Source organism: Clytia hemisphaerica, unplaced genomic scaffold (genome assembly GCF_902728285.1).
Source record: "Clytia hemisphaerica strain Z4C2 unplaced genomic scaffold, Clytia hemisphaerica genome assembly, whole genome shotgun sequence".
Lineage (NCBI taxonomy): Eukaryota > Metazoa > Cnidaria > Hydrozoa > Leptothecata > Clytiidae > Clytia > Clytia hemisphaerica.
Genome location: NW_027103794.1, coordinates 445,958 through 459,057, shown reverse-complemented (window position 1 = coordinate 459,057; position 13,100 = coordinate 445,958). Strand labels below are relative to the sequence as shown.

The following is a 13,100-nucleotide window of genomic DNA, read 5'->3' as shown; positions in this document are numbered from 1 at the left end:
AACTTTCAATACACAAATCCACACATATTTTTTTTCTCAAGAATTATTTTGAGCAGGAAAAAATTATAATTGCAATATTGACACTTTTCTTTTGTTTGGAGTTAGTGCACAAAGGTTTCTAGACGACTAAAATTGTTCCATTCATTACTTTTTGCTTTATTTCTACTATGTATAAATTAGTCGTCTAGCTTGCTAGACTAATGGGTTTCTCTTCGTATCAAAGACTAAACATTTTGCAATATATTTGGAGAAAGGTACTAACTGACTGGCTGGTATTTAACAGGAATGATGATTCTGGTTTAAGGGAGATAAACTTACAGCAATATACACGCTTTTTTATGAGAACAATTTTATAAAACCACTTTGCTGAAAATTGGCCCAAACCTAAGAACAAATTAAGAACAATCTGAGTCTCAGAATTCTAAATTACTGAACAAAGAACATATTTATACAGATTTTAACAGATTTAAATTTTTAATGGATTTAAATTTGATTGTTATAAAAAAGCGTGTAAGGGTTCGAAGTTGTGCTATTATTTTAAACGAAACGAATATATTTTGAAATGACACTGAAAAAACGAATGTAAATAAATAAGTTATGTTATGCTTTAATATTTTTATGTTTTAAAACTGTTATAGGTGTTGAAATTTTATGCCTGCCACTCGAACATTTTGTAATTATCTTTTAATATTTTTTACCAATCTTATTCCGATCTTTATAAAAAGTGCACAAATCCTTCTTTAGAAATACTAAAAAGTTAATCAACGGATTAGAGTTAATTGATTTCAGAAAAAAAAATTAAAAATTTGTTCTGAAAAAAATTCATGTATCTTTTAAATACATACAAAAGTGGGGTGACGTCATTGTCACTCAATAGTCCAGGAATTTCTTTAGATCACGTGGGCTCCGAAGTGCCAAGATTTTTCTTATGAATTCTATACTTCTACACGTTTTTTTTTTTATTAGAACCTAGTTTATAAGAACATATAGGCTGAAAATCGTCGAAAAATTAAGAACATCTTAAGAACATGCCCAGCCTCAGTTTGGAAAAAAATGACAAGAAACTACAATTTTTTTCTCTTTTTAAGCAGTTTTAACCAAATTTAGGGGTGGATCTTCAAAATTCAAGAGTCAAATATTGTCCAAATTTTGTCAAATTTAAGTGCTCTTTATTTTGTATCATATTGTCGATTTAGAGTAGTCTGAAAAATTAAGAACGCATTTAAGAACATTTTAGGCTGAAAATTGCTAAAAAAATAAGCACATCCAGGCTCAGCCAAATTTTAGGTGTTCTAATAAAAAAAAAACGTGTATTAGTCAATTTGGGTATGTACTCTCTGGTACCTGATAGCCGGGGGGGGGTTGGAATAAATCTCAAAACTTAATAAGCGGGGGGGGGGCTTGGAATAAAAATGTCCTGGGTGGAAATCTACTTTTGAGTTAATTTTCATTATTCAATAAAAATTTCAATTTAAAATAAAGCTTTTAAACAAAACAGAATGTCCCCAAACGATTAAAAAGAACCGCTCCTTTTACTGTTCAAACCCACCTGTATGTAAGTTATTACGAAAAAATTATGTTGCATTTTCATTGCTAAAATTAATTACCGAACATTTGGAAGAAATATAAATTTGATTGATTGGAAATGTAAATATTAAGTCAACTGTTATCAAGTTATATGCCAATGACATTTCATTATTGATATAAAATTGGATATAAATTGTGGATGAAATTTCTCAAGGAATCATCTGCGTTTTTAACGAACGGTAAGTCGCGTTTTCTTATATAAGAACTTCCAAGATTTTTGAAGCCTTCGGATGTTCTTAATTTTTCGAGTTTTAAGCCTCCTTATCATGGTCTCATTTTCACCCCTTTCTGAGTATTTTTAACCATTTTCCTGAGAAATCGGGTATGTTAGAGCCTGCAAAGCTTTAAAATGTTCTTAATTTGTTCTTAATCTTTTGGCTGTCAAAGCCTTATCTTATTGGCATTATCTAAATGGCATAAAACCTATTGGCTATAAAACCTTTTTAACAACTCAATCTAACTATGTAAAGGTATTACACATTATTAGTCACAGTTACACGTTTTTTTTTATATAAGGAACACGTTTATAAGGAACTCGAGGCTGAAAATGGTCCAAAAAATAAGGAATTGTTTAGGAACTGCTCAGGCTGAGAATAAGAAAACAAGTTTTAAGGAACAGTAAGGGCCAGTAAGAGCTGGTTATCCAAACTTAGCAGCTATATGTAAATAAGGAACTCGATAAGGAACTTTGAGGCTGAATTTTTCTGTAAAAATAAGGAACTCCAGGCTCAGAGCAAAGTTAAGGTTCCTTATAAAAAAAAAACGTGTATGCCCAAACCGAGAATTGAAAATTGGCCAATCGATTGTGATTTCGGGAATCATATTCTCGAGGAGTAGTCCCTAGGCTGCTGGCATCCAATAAAGGATTCGTGCTCCTTTTATACTATCTGGGGTTTTGTAGAGGTCTGCGATTCAGACTAAGGAGTCCCAAATGTTAAAGTTTTTATCAGAACATAAACGTCTTTTCAGGAAGAAGACACAACAAGAACTACTCTTACAAGAAAAAAAAGATAGTATCCAGCGTAAAAAATGCTCTAAAAAATAATAGCGCATATTACGCATACTATGGTCACGACAGTGAACTCATTAAATATTTAACACCGAAATCACAATCAATTGGCTAATTTTCAATTCTCGGTTTGGGCACAACTGTGACCTCAAACCTAGTAAAATGAGGGAGTGGTCAGGGTTGAAGAGGGCCAAAGTTATACTGCATGTAAATCTTGATATAATTTTTGTTGTTATTTTACAGAAGATGTTACACTTGATTTTCTTGCTCGTACTAACTGCTGTTAAAGGTGAGCTAGATTATTTCAGATACGTTTAAAATAGTAAACCTCGGGAAAATTAATGCGTGTCCAAACTTTCGTTAATTCTTCGGACCCATCATCACCCCTCCTAGCATAATAAATTATACCTTTAAAGAAGCACATTACGATGTAGAACATGAAAATCGGTGTTACTTAAATTTAGGTTTTGCCAATTTTGCGAAAAACCGCAAAAACCAAAAAATGCTGACGTCAGCAAAACTTGTTTTTTAAATAACTCCAGTTTGGCTAATGGTATAAACATGAAATTTGGACCAAAGTTGCATATCAGTAATAAAAACATTTTTACATAATCATTTTTTTCAAATTTTGCTGACGTCAGCAGAAATCAGCAAAATACGAAAATATGCAATAAAGTGCAGACATCAGCAAAATTTCAAAAACATTTTTTTTCAAAATTATCTTTTTAATAATGTGCAATTTTGGTCCAAATTTCACGTTTATACCATTAGCCAAACTGGAGTTATTTAAAAAACAAGTTTTGCTGACGTCAGCATTTTTTGGTTTTTGCGGTTTTTCGCAAAATTGGCAAAACCTAAATTTAAGTAACACCGATTTTCATGTTCTACATCGTAATGTGCTTCTTTAAAGGTATAATTTATTATGCTAGGAGGGGTGATGATGGGTCCGAAAAATTAACGAAAATTTGGACACGCATTAATTTACCCGAGACGAGTCACCTAAAATCTGCTTCAAATTCATTATTATATATCTAGACTAAAAACCTTGTAAAAACTTTCTCCCGGGATGAGCTGGAGTTTTTACAAGATAACTCACTAATTGGTCATTTGAAGTAATAGAGATGACGCGAAATGTTTTATTACAGGTTAATGACCAATCAAATCAAGTGAGAGCTTATAAAAACTCCAATTTGTCCCGTAAAAACACATGTGAATTCATAAAATGTCGATTAGCTGTTCCATAGGAAAAGTTCCTTAAAAGATGAAAAAAGGATGAACAGAATAATTTTTAATTCTACAAATACATGAAACTTGAAACACAAATATTAAGAATCCGATTTTTCACTATAGGTCAACAATGGCCGGAAGACAGTTCAGCCAGGTGTACGCATACATCAAAACAGACAGCTATGTATGGTCGATTTGCCTTCCAACCGCCCCTCAGTATTAAACCAATGACCTCATTTGAAGTTGACATTAAATGGGACGAATTGAAATTCAACCCCATCTCCAACCCCCATAAGAGAGGAGGTGTTTATATCTCTTATACCACGCAAGTTACAGGTGGACCACCTGGATATTTTGGTATTCAAATTGTTAACAATGGAGGTAAAGATATTTCTCTTTTAATTGCGAATCGCATTGAACGATATTGCTAAAAAACGAAATTTCTTGCTCTAATCTGATTCACAAGTATCGACTTTCTGCATGAAAAACTCCCAAATTCTAAAGTAAATTATCCTAAATTATTTTCCAACGGCCAAATTAAATTCTGGAAAATTCCCTTTTTGTACGGGGAGATGAAAAGTTATTGACACGGATGTGGGAAGAAATATTTTGTACAAGAAAACTGCCCTTCCAGTAAAAAAAACAACAATCTGCCAACGAGGACATCAGCATTACTACACCCCTGTCTCGCGGCCCGTTTGAATATTTTCACTGAATCTGGATGGTTTTGGAGTGTCATTTTTATCGCGTATTTTGTATGGGAATAAAATTGTAGGTCAATTTCCCAGTGGGGTTGAAATTTTAGGGTATTTTTTTCTATCAAGGAGGAATATTACTATGTAGAGAGAGAATAAAAATAATTGTATCTTTTCCAGGTAACTTCATTTTCTCGTTCTGGGATGGCGATCGCTTCACAGGTAAAGGACACGACAAAGAACCAAAGAAATCATCTAAACTTGTTTGGCCCATCAATATGAAAAATTGTCAACGAAATTGCCAAGATTGTGGTCTTCCACAATTAAGAGAGTTGGCGAAAAAAGGGTTTACAACTGGTACCAAATGTTTTGTTAAATATCCAAATATGAGGGTAAGTTAAAAATTATTACAGTTGAGTCTCCATAATTCGAACACGCAGGGGGGGGGGCACAAATTTGTTCGTGTTAAGGAAATTACGAGTTATAGAGTACTCTTGTCTCCCGAATAGACGCCCCCCCGCTAATTGCTAAGAGAAAAATCCATCCCCCCGCTCTTATTAACGAGTTTATGTATGTGTGTTTTTCAGCGACGGAGACGGTAAGGTTCTAATTTGAGTAGATCACAACCAGCTGAGGACGACGGTAAATCAGCACTTTTACCGTCCTCGATTTTGCGGGGCGGAATTGCGGGTTTTTCCAAATCGCTTCAGTCACTCTATCGTCCTCAAAAGTGCAAATACATAAACTCGGTATTAAGATCCCATCCCTGCTAATTAAATTTGAATAAGTCAATATTTTATTACAGAGTAGATAGACCTTAAACTTGTTAAAATTTTCCTTTTTGTTAGTATTGGTTCTTACAGTATAAGTTTCTTTTTTATTGCTGAAATTGATATCAGTTAAAAAAAATTCGGTCTTCAAATTACCCCCCCCCCTCTTATTCCATCCCCCCCCGGAGCTATTTGAGTTATAGAGATTCAAGTTATGGAGGTTCGAGTTAAAGAGACTCCATGGAGTCTCAGTGGATCTCCAATGTAAGTTTTCGTCGGATAGTAAAATTGGAACAGACAAATATTTCAAGTTTTCCTTTTACTCTACGGGCCCAAATAAACGTCTCCCCGGTTATTAATTTTTAAAAATATTTTCAGATATCAAAAGCTGAATTGCCCTAAATACCTAATAAGGGGGGGGGGTTAGAGGTACAATTTCCAACCCCCAGCTACTAAGTCTTTCTACAATAAAAGGAACGTTATAGTCCCAAAAACTGATGGAAAAAAAGGGAAATTCCCCACTTTCTGCATTAATTTATGCAAAATTAAACAACTTTTTGGCCACAATTAGGCCAATAACTTTTGATCTAGAGAAGTTGGGAAATACATACATACATTTATTTGCTCAGTTTGAAGAGCTCTATCATGTGATATAGGTCTTTTTTTAATTTGAAGACCCTCCAAAAATCATGAATTTCCAGGCCTTGCAATTTTGCCTGGAAACGCAAAAAATCCCTAATTACTCGTTACTTGCACGAAAATATCGTGGAAACTTTTTGATTTTGGAATCTACATATGCTAATTCGTGAGTTTCCACCAAAAAAAGTTAGTTCTAAGATGTGTGTCACGAAATGAAACATTTATCGATCTCAGCAGCGGGACTATTATGTTACACTAATTTTTTACTTAATACCGGCACTAGAAACCTAGGAGCACCGGTTCTCCGAATCTCTCAACACTATTATTTTCTTTAGGTTGGTGATCGATACAAGATAGGTTTTCGTCGAAAATCGAAAGAATTTACAATCAACACCGCAGATTACGGTGGTATGCCAAAATCACATTCAATTGTCGACGAGTATGACAGAGAAGTCACTGGTTAGTATTTTCTAGCTTACACAGCATTTTTAAACTAGTTGACTCTCTCTAATTCGATCTTCAGAGGGCCAAAAACATTTTCTTCGAATTAAAGGAAAAATTTGGATTGCGGGGAGTATCCTATACAACTTTCCAGCTCTGGGAACCAATATTTTAGTTCGAATCTAATAGAGGTTTGAATGACAGAGAGACAGAGACACGCCATTCGACCCCCGCCACGCAAACACAAATTTGGGGAATTCTTTTTTGTTAATTCACATAACATCATCGACAAATATGACAAAAAAGTCATACTGATTAGTTATCTTTCATGAGAATTTTTGTGTGCCTTTGGAACCACGTCACTCAGTTCAGTGACAGTTTGCCCGACGGGTAGGTAGGTCTTTGTTCCATTGAGTTCAAATCACCGAAATGACTAAAATTGAAACTCTTGGATGGAAAAAAGAAGCCAATTATTTTCCATTTATACTATCCCAAGATTCAAAGAAAACCCATTGCCAGAAAACAAAGAAAGTGCTAGATTATATTCGTAATAAAAAAGCAGCGCAAATCTTAACCTTTAGACACCGCTGTTTTTAAAAACAGCGCGCGCTGCTGCCGCTGTTTTTTTCATGGAAATGGAGGTTTCGCGGAAAATGTCATAAAATCTAAACCGCTAAAGCTTAAGTAAAAAGTAAACCCATTTTGAAAAGCTAAGGATCTATTTTTTCAGATAATACCAAAAAGACGCCTCATCACCCTTTTAAACCTGACTACACAGCCTCAAATCAAAACAGTAAAAATTCCATGTTTACGATTTTTTCACTTTTTTTCTTTTTTTTGACAAATTGAATGAAAAAAGTGGGTACAAGGTAAAGATTGGTCCCAGAAAAATTATTTTGTTTTAGTTTATGTTATAAGCCACCATTGTGTGAAATTTCAGGGCTGAAGAAGCTCATTTCATCTCAGAATCTAAGTTTCGGTGAAGCACACTTTTCCACCAAAATCGACACTCTGGCCACAACAGGTAAAATAAGTGGTCCCGTTGCCCTAAAATTGGCCCTGCACTTACCCTAAGCCTGTAAATTTACTACAATAATCATAACAGACTCTCTATCATGTAAATTCAAGCAATAAAACACCAGAATAGTGGAAAAACTGAGGCAAAACAGCCCTGAGTTGTTGGAGCTAGAGATAGGCATGTATGTCAGGAAATACCCCCTAAAACCCCTTAGAAAACCACATAGAAACTGCCAATAAAGGTTCTCTATCTCATATAATGATATTTATATGCTGAAACCAAGAAAAAACCAGACATAAACATGACTTTTCAGTCCAAAAATCCATCAAACACCCTCTGTCCACCACTAAAACGATGTTTTGTTGACATTTGAAAAATACACCGACATTGAGTTCCGATATCTCGAGATGTATAAAAGCAGGACCCGTAAAATTTTTAAAAAATGAACCTTCACCCCTATCCTGTCTGCTAAATTTTACAGAATAGAAAAATTCAAACTGGTCTTTATTTTATTAAACTTTGAAAGGACCCAAGTATCAAAACGTACGTGGTACGTCTCTCGGCCTGTATATATGACGTACGTGGTACGTCTCTCGGCGGCTAAAGGTTAAGGCTTCACTTTTTCTTGCTTGGTAGAAATTTCCCTCTGGTAATTCATGCTATAAGCTCAATGCCTAGATGACATCGGTTTCGTAACGGGTTCAGTAGTGGTATCGAAACCGGCTTTGTTAATCTTTCTGGCAGCTTTGGTAAAACGACCTTGAACGACCCGAACCAAGGCCCCATCTTTTATGCAACCTTTAAATTAGTTTTTGATGCACGAGCTGATGTAGTAAAAATATTATCTCCTTAAAACACAGGTGGATTATGGGAAATGTATGTAGAAGATGTCGATCGTGAAAGCAGGCATTTGGTGGGACAGATGCTTATGGAAGGAGATGGCAATGGGATGAAATATATCAGAACTTTTGATGAAATGTTGGGATGTGTCAAGTGTAATGCTATCCAACATAAAGATACAAGGTCAGTGTTTTTAGCCGAGATCTTAATTAAAGGTTCTTAAACTTTAACAAGGACGCCGTTTTCAGTTTCTTGAAACGTTCGTAAGGACAGCTTAAATGGATTAACTTTGGCGTGGATTTAATTTTGCACTTGGCCAAAATGACATTTTTAGCGGGGATTTAATTTGGCAAATGACTAATTCTCTTAAAAAAATTTTGAATTTCACGAATTTTTAAATTTTCGTTTTAATCCTTATTTAAATTGTTTCTATTGTTTCATCGTGGATTTGATCCTTATTTTAATTGTTTCTATTGTTTCATCGTGGATTAGCTTAGTGTACGTGCTTTGTTTGTGTAATGCTTACATTTTATTATAGTGGTGGTTCTGAGAGGGGTTCAAAATGTATGACTTTTCATATCCTTATAAGGAGTATAGAAGTACGGTAAAAGAAACCCTCCTTCAGATCCGTCATTGTATTACATTCATGACCCTTTTTAAATATCCTCAATTATCTTATTTGTAGATATGGGCCATACATTGGAGGTGACGGTATTCCAGTAAGAAAACCACTCAAAATGGAAGGACTGACAATAACTGGTCATACCACGTGTAAAAAGTCCTTTATCAGTGGAGAGAAAGATGATATGAGTATTTCTTTTGAAGCAGGTCCATTCACAACAAAAACATTCCCTCAGGACGGTAAAAAATACCAAAAGGTATGGTGAAAGTAACTAAAAATTTCAACTGTATATTATATCAAAATTTCTAATGAGAATAAAAATAGCACACTCGATGACACATTTCTTTGTTCTTGCTTCCATTTTACCTCCCTAGGCTGTGGAAACCTGGCGATGAAAACCGGTTTGCTGAATCCAACCTTTTTGATTTTTATGATGGCGATGGCCTAAGCAACGGATTTGGTCGCAAGGAGAGACCTAGCATACTTTTATGAGCTCGTTTTTTGATTGGCTTTATAGAAATCTCGAGCAAGCTATCATATCAGGAGTTCTCTATATCAAGTCAAAAGGATACGGTAGTAAGAAAATAGAATAAAAAGGCAAACTTAAAAATCAGGAAAAACCAAGCCAATCGCGAGAAATGTTCATTTTTCCTACAAGTGACAAAAGGGAATTTCCCCAAATAGAAAATCCGATTTTTACGGCCAAAATAAATTTTCCCAAAAATCGGCTTCAGCCAGTTTTTTGCCCACGATCTTTATGTAAAAAATCTGAAAAAGATTATGAACCAAATTTGCCCAAATTTGCCGGAAAAAATTGTTTTGTTTGCCATTTTTCAAAAAATGCTTCGGTTCAAGCATATTATGTACTGTTGAAACGGTACACAAGGTATAGTATTCTCTCATTTGGAAAAGTCTTTCAAGAAGTCTTAAAGTGAAACACCATGAAAATCTTTAGCGATTTTACTGCTAAATTTTAAAGAGCAAAATTCTTTTGAAAGCCTTTTAATTCATAAAGCTAGAAACCATGACACGAAGACACAAAAGAAAAACATCAAACATTTCTTATGCTGCACAAAAGGCATTCCCTATCCTAAGACATGGTTTACAGTGTGAAGTCATTTATTAGCGAGATTATGTATGTATCGGAGATATTCTACGGCTACGGTTGCAGGGCTGCCCATGCAGGTCGTCACCAAAGGCGACATGTCGTTGTCTACTTTGCTCTGTATATACGGGAAAAACACCAAAACACCGTATAAGCAAAGTCGACATAATGCCGTACGTCAAATATCGAACTTGCTTTCACCCGTCATTACTTGCCTTACTCGCCATTTACCTCGCCGCTTTAACCGTAGCCTTAGAGAATTCCAGATACATAATCTCGCTATTATCAACGATAGTCAACGAAAATATATAAAATGCATACCTTGAGTGTACATCCTTTTGGTATGCTTTCAAACCATTTCAGATAAAACCATAGTTGTTTTCATTTCTTTTGTGATTTAGATTCTCGCATTTGAAGGCATATTTTATCTTTTTTAGTTAATAAATTTCTAAAACGAAAATGGAAAGTAATAAAAGCACTGTCTATTTAACTTCTAATGTCATGAATTTTGTGTTCAAATAGATGCAAATGGTTATTCTATCTTTCTAGATATGGGTATCAAAGTATAAGAAAGCTGCGGCTGGATTGTTTACTTATAGAACTCGGAATAAGAGATAGAACATCAATAAGAACGTCATCTTTGCCAGTTTATTCTTGGTAGATAGTTTTTTGAATTTCTCTCTCGTTTTCCTTCGCAACAAGATTTTTTGTTAGATATCTTTGAATTTTGACCAAATAGAAAACTATTAACTAATATTGGACGTATTTTAGGGGTGTTTTGCGGAAATGATACTTTTAAGCAAAAATTAAAATTATAAGAGCTAAATTCAAAATGAAAATTGGATAAGGAGGGAAATCTTGTTTTATCTGAAATGGTTTAAAATGGTTTAAAAGCATACCAAAAGGACGTACACTCAAGGTATGCATTTTATATGTTTTCGTTCTTGTTTTGAGTATAATTAACATTGAATCTAGCACCAAAGTAATTTTTAACTATTCAAATATATATTCTTGAATCCATAGCAAAACTAGATTTTCGTGCAAAAAACTGCAACATTGATATACAAAACACACAACAAAATTTTTAAAGGTAGTCAATCAACTTTAATGAAACCGTGTAGCCATATCTTTATAAAGTTTTAACCAAGCATTTTTCCCACCAATATCATTAAATAGAGAAGCATCTGCATTTTTTATACCTCTCCTAAAAGCATATTCAATACAGTCAGTAACTTTCTGTTCAGCTTCATTCATCTCATCCCCAGAGTATTGGCAAGATGTACCATAAACATGCTCTGCCATTCCACGCAAGGGCATGCCTACACCAAAACCCCATTTCTCTGTAGCATCACTTTTCTCAAAAGCAAATCCTAAATTTTCTTCGCCAACTCGTAAACATTTCTCGAAGTTGAATCCAGTAGCAGGAATGACACCATTTTGAACAGCCAATTTCATAAAAACCATAAAATCTTTAATAATATGTTGTTTTCGAGCATTGGTTCCTAGATCCTGAATTTGAACATCATATAAACCATGTAAATTGCCACCACCCCAAACATAGTCATCATCTAGTCTTAATCGATAAGCATCAATGAGCCATTCATACTTTTTATCCCCTTCAGAACTTTCAAACCAAGCTGTTTTGTTTCTTATTAAATCAAACATTGAAACACCTCCTTGACAGTGTTGTTGGGATTGGTCTTGCTTTTTCCCACATGACTTTTTATGAGCTTTCCAGTCAGCTACTTGGCAATCTTTAGAGCAATAGTTCTTGTTCTTACATCTGCTGCATCTTTGCTCAGCTTCTTTGGTACAATTATTTACTCCGCAAGTAACCATCTCCAATACAGTACTGAAAATGAAAACTCCCTAAAAAGTAAAAAAAAAATTGAAAGCAGGAATGACACCATTTTAAACAGCCAATTTCTCATTTCTAAATTTTTCTTTAAAAACCTTTTGAAATGATTCTCTGGCTATTCCAAAAAATTCATGATTACCAAAAAAATCAGATTATTTTGTGTTTTGTTAAAATTTTCAAGTAAAAATTGGGCGATTTGTAAGATTTTTTTCAGCAAAAGCTTTGTCTCATAATAGATCATCAATTCTGTTACCACACCCTACCTTTAGCCTGAAATGTGATTTTTTTGAATGGAAACTGCTAGACCTAGACATCTGGTGACATCTGGAAATACTGTGTCACCAAAAACCTTTAATCCTCACCCACACCCTCTGTGGATAAATATTCCCAAGTGCCTAATAAACGCCCCTTGTTAATTTTTCGATTTTCTTCTTCAATTCAAATTCAAATTCAAAACTTATTTATTCGCCTGCATATCATTAAAAATTTACATATTTAAGTTTGTATAAATTAGGGGAGGGGATGCAGGCCAGGAGTCCATCCAATAGACGTTTCCGTCTAATCATATGGAATGGCTACCTGGACGCAGATTTTTTTTCTGTGTGGTTGATATAACTATTAGAGTAACAATATTTCAATATTCCAAATAACAAAGTAAAAAAAAAACTCAACGTAACTATCGACAAAAAAAAATATAGTTATATAAGTAATCTTTTGTTTTAATAAATCAAATTAGAGTATTTTTATATCTATATGGACTTTCATTTTTCTGGTATGCAAGAGGTCAATTTTGAAGGAACTCGCTTATCTTTTTTTGATCATATATCCAGATAATGGTTGTAGATCGATTTTAGTATGTAATATTAGCTGGTTCCAGTTTAAAAGAGATTGGTACTTAATCGATTTCAATCCATAGTTTAATGTTTTGGCTTTTGGGCGCTCCAAAAGTTTCAGTTCGTTATTTCTAGTAAGATAATTATGAGACAGAGTTTTGAAGTTTAAAATGTTCGTAACAGCTTCAGGAGAAAGATTAGTGAGAGTTTGATGTACGAGTCGGATATTGAACTTTGTTACAGTATGTGGCAAAGTTGGAATATCCAGGTTAATGAAAAGAGGAGCAGATTCTGCATTAAAATCTGAAAAAGTCAAGATGCGCACGCATCTTTTTTGAAGTTTGCCTATTCTAGAGTTTTGAGTGAGACTTTGCCCCCATACGATTATTGCGTATGACAGATGAGGATGAAAAATAGCATAGTATAAAGTTTTAAGAATGGTCTGTGGAACAAAGT

At 34.3% G+C, this 13,100-nt stretch overlaps 2 protein-coding genes and 1 long non-coding RNA gene across 3 annotated transcripts in view; 1 reads left to right on the top strand and 2 right to left on the bottom strand.

The window, feature by feature from the left end:
• LOC136806299 (uncharacterized) overlaps positions 1-10,346 on the bottom strand; it is a 58,640-nt gene extending 48,294 nt beyond the window's left edge. Inside the window, exon 1 of the long non-coding RNA XR_010846550.1 lies at positions 10,275-10,346. This is a non-coding gene — a long non-coding RNA (uncharacterized lncRNA). The remainder of the gene's footprint in view (positions 1-10,274) is intronic.
• LOC136806295 (uncharacterized) lies at positions 1,701-9,184 on the top strand. Its single transcript, XM_067062851.1, has 7 exons — positions 1,701-1,766; positions 2,840-2,885; positions 3,947-4,204; positions 4,699-4,910; positions 6,263-6,386; positions 8,247-8,409; positions 8,912-9,184. Exons 2-7 carry the CDS (start codon positions 2,843-2,845, stop codon positions 9,111-9,113), a joined length of 1,002 nt encoding a protein of 333 aa, XP_066918952.1. The 5' UTR covers positions 1,701-1,766; positions 2,840-2,842; the 3' UTR covers positions 9,114-9,184.
• Positions 10,347-11,057: 711 nt separating the features above from the next.
• LOC136806319 (uncharacterized) lies at positions 11,058-11,792 on the bottom strand. Its single transcript, XM_067062873.1, has one exon. The coding sequence runs from the start codon at positions 11,790-11,792 to the stop codon at positions 11,058-11,060; it is 735 nt and encodes a 244-aa protein (XP_066918974.1).
• Positions 11,793-13,100: the final 1,308 nt, after the last annotated feature.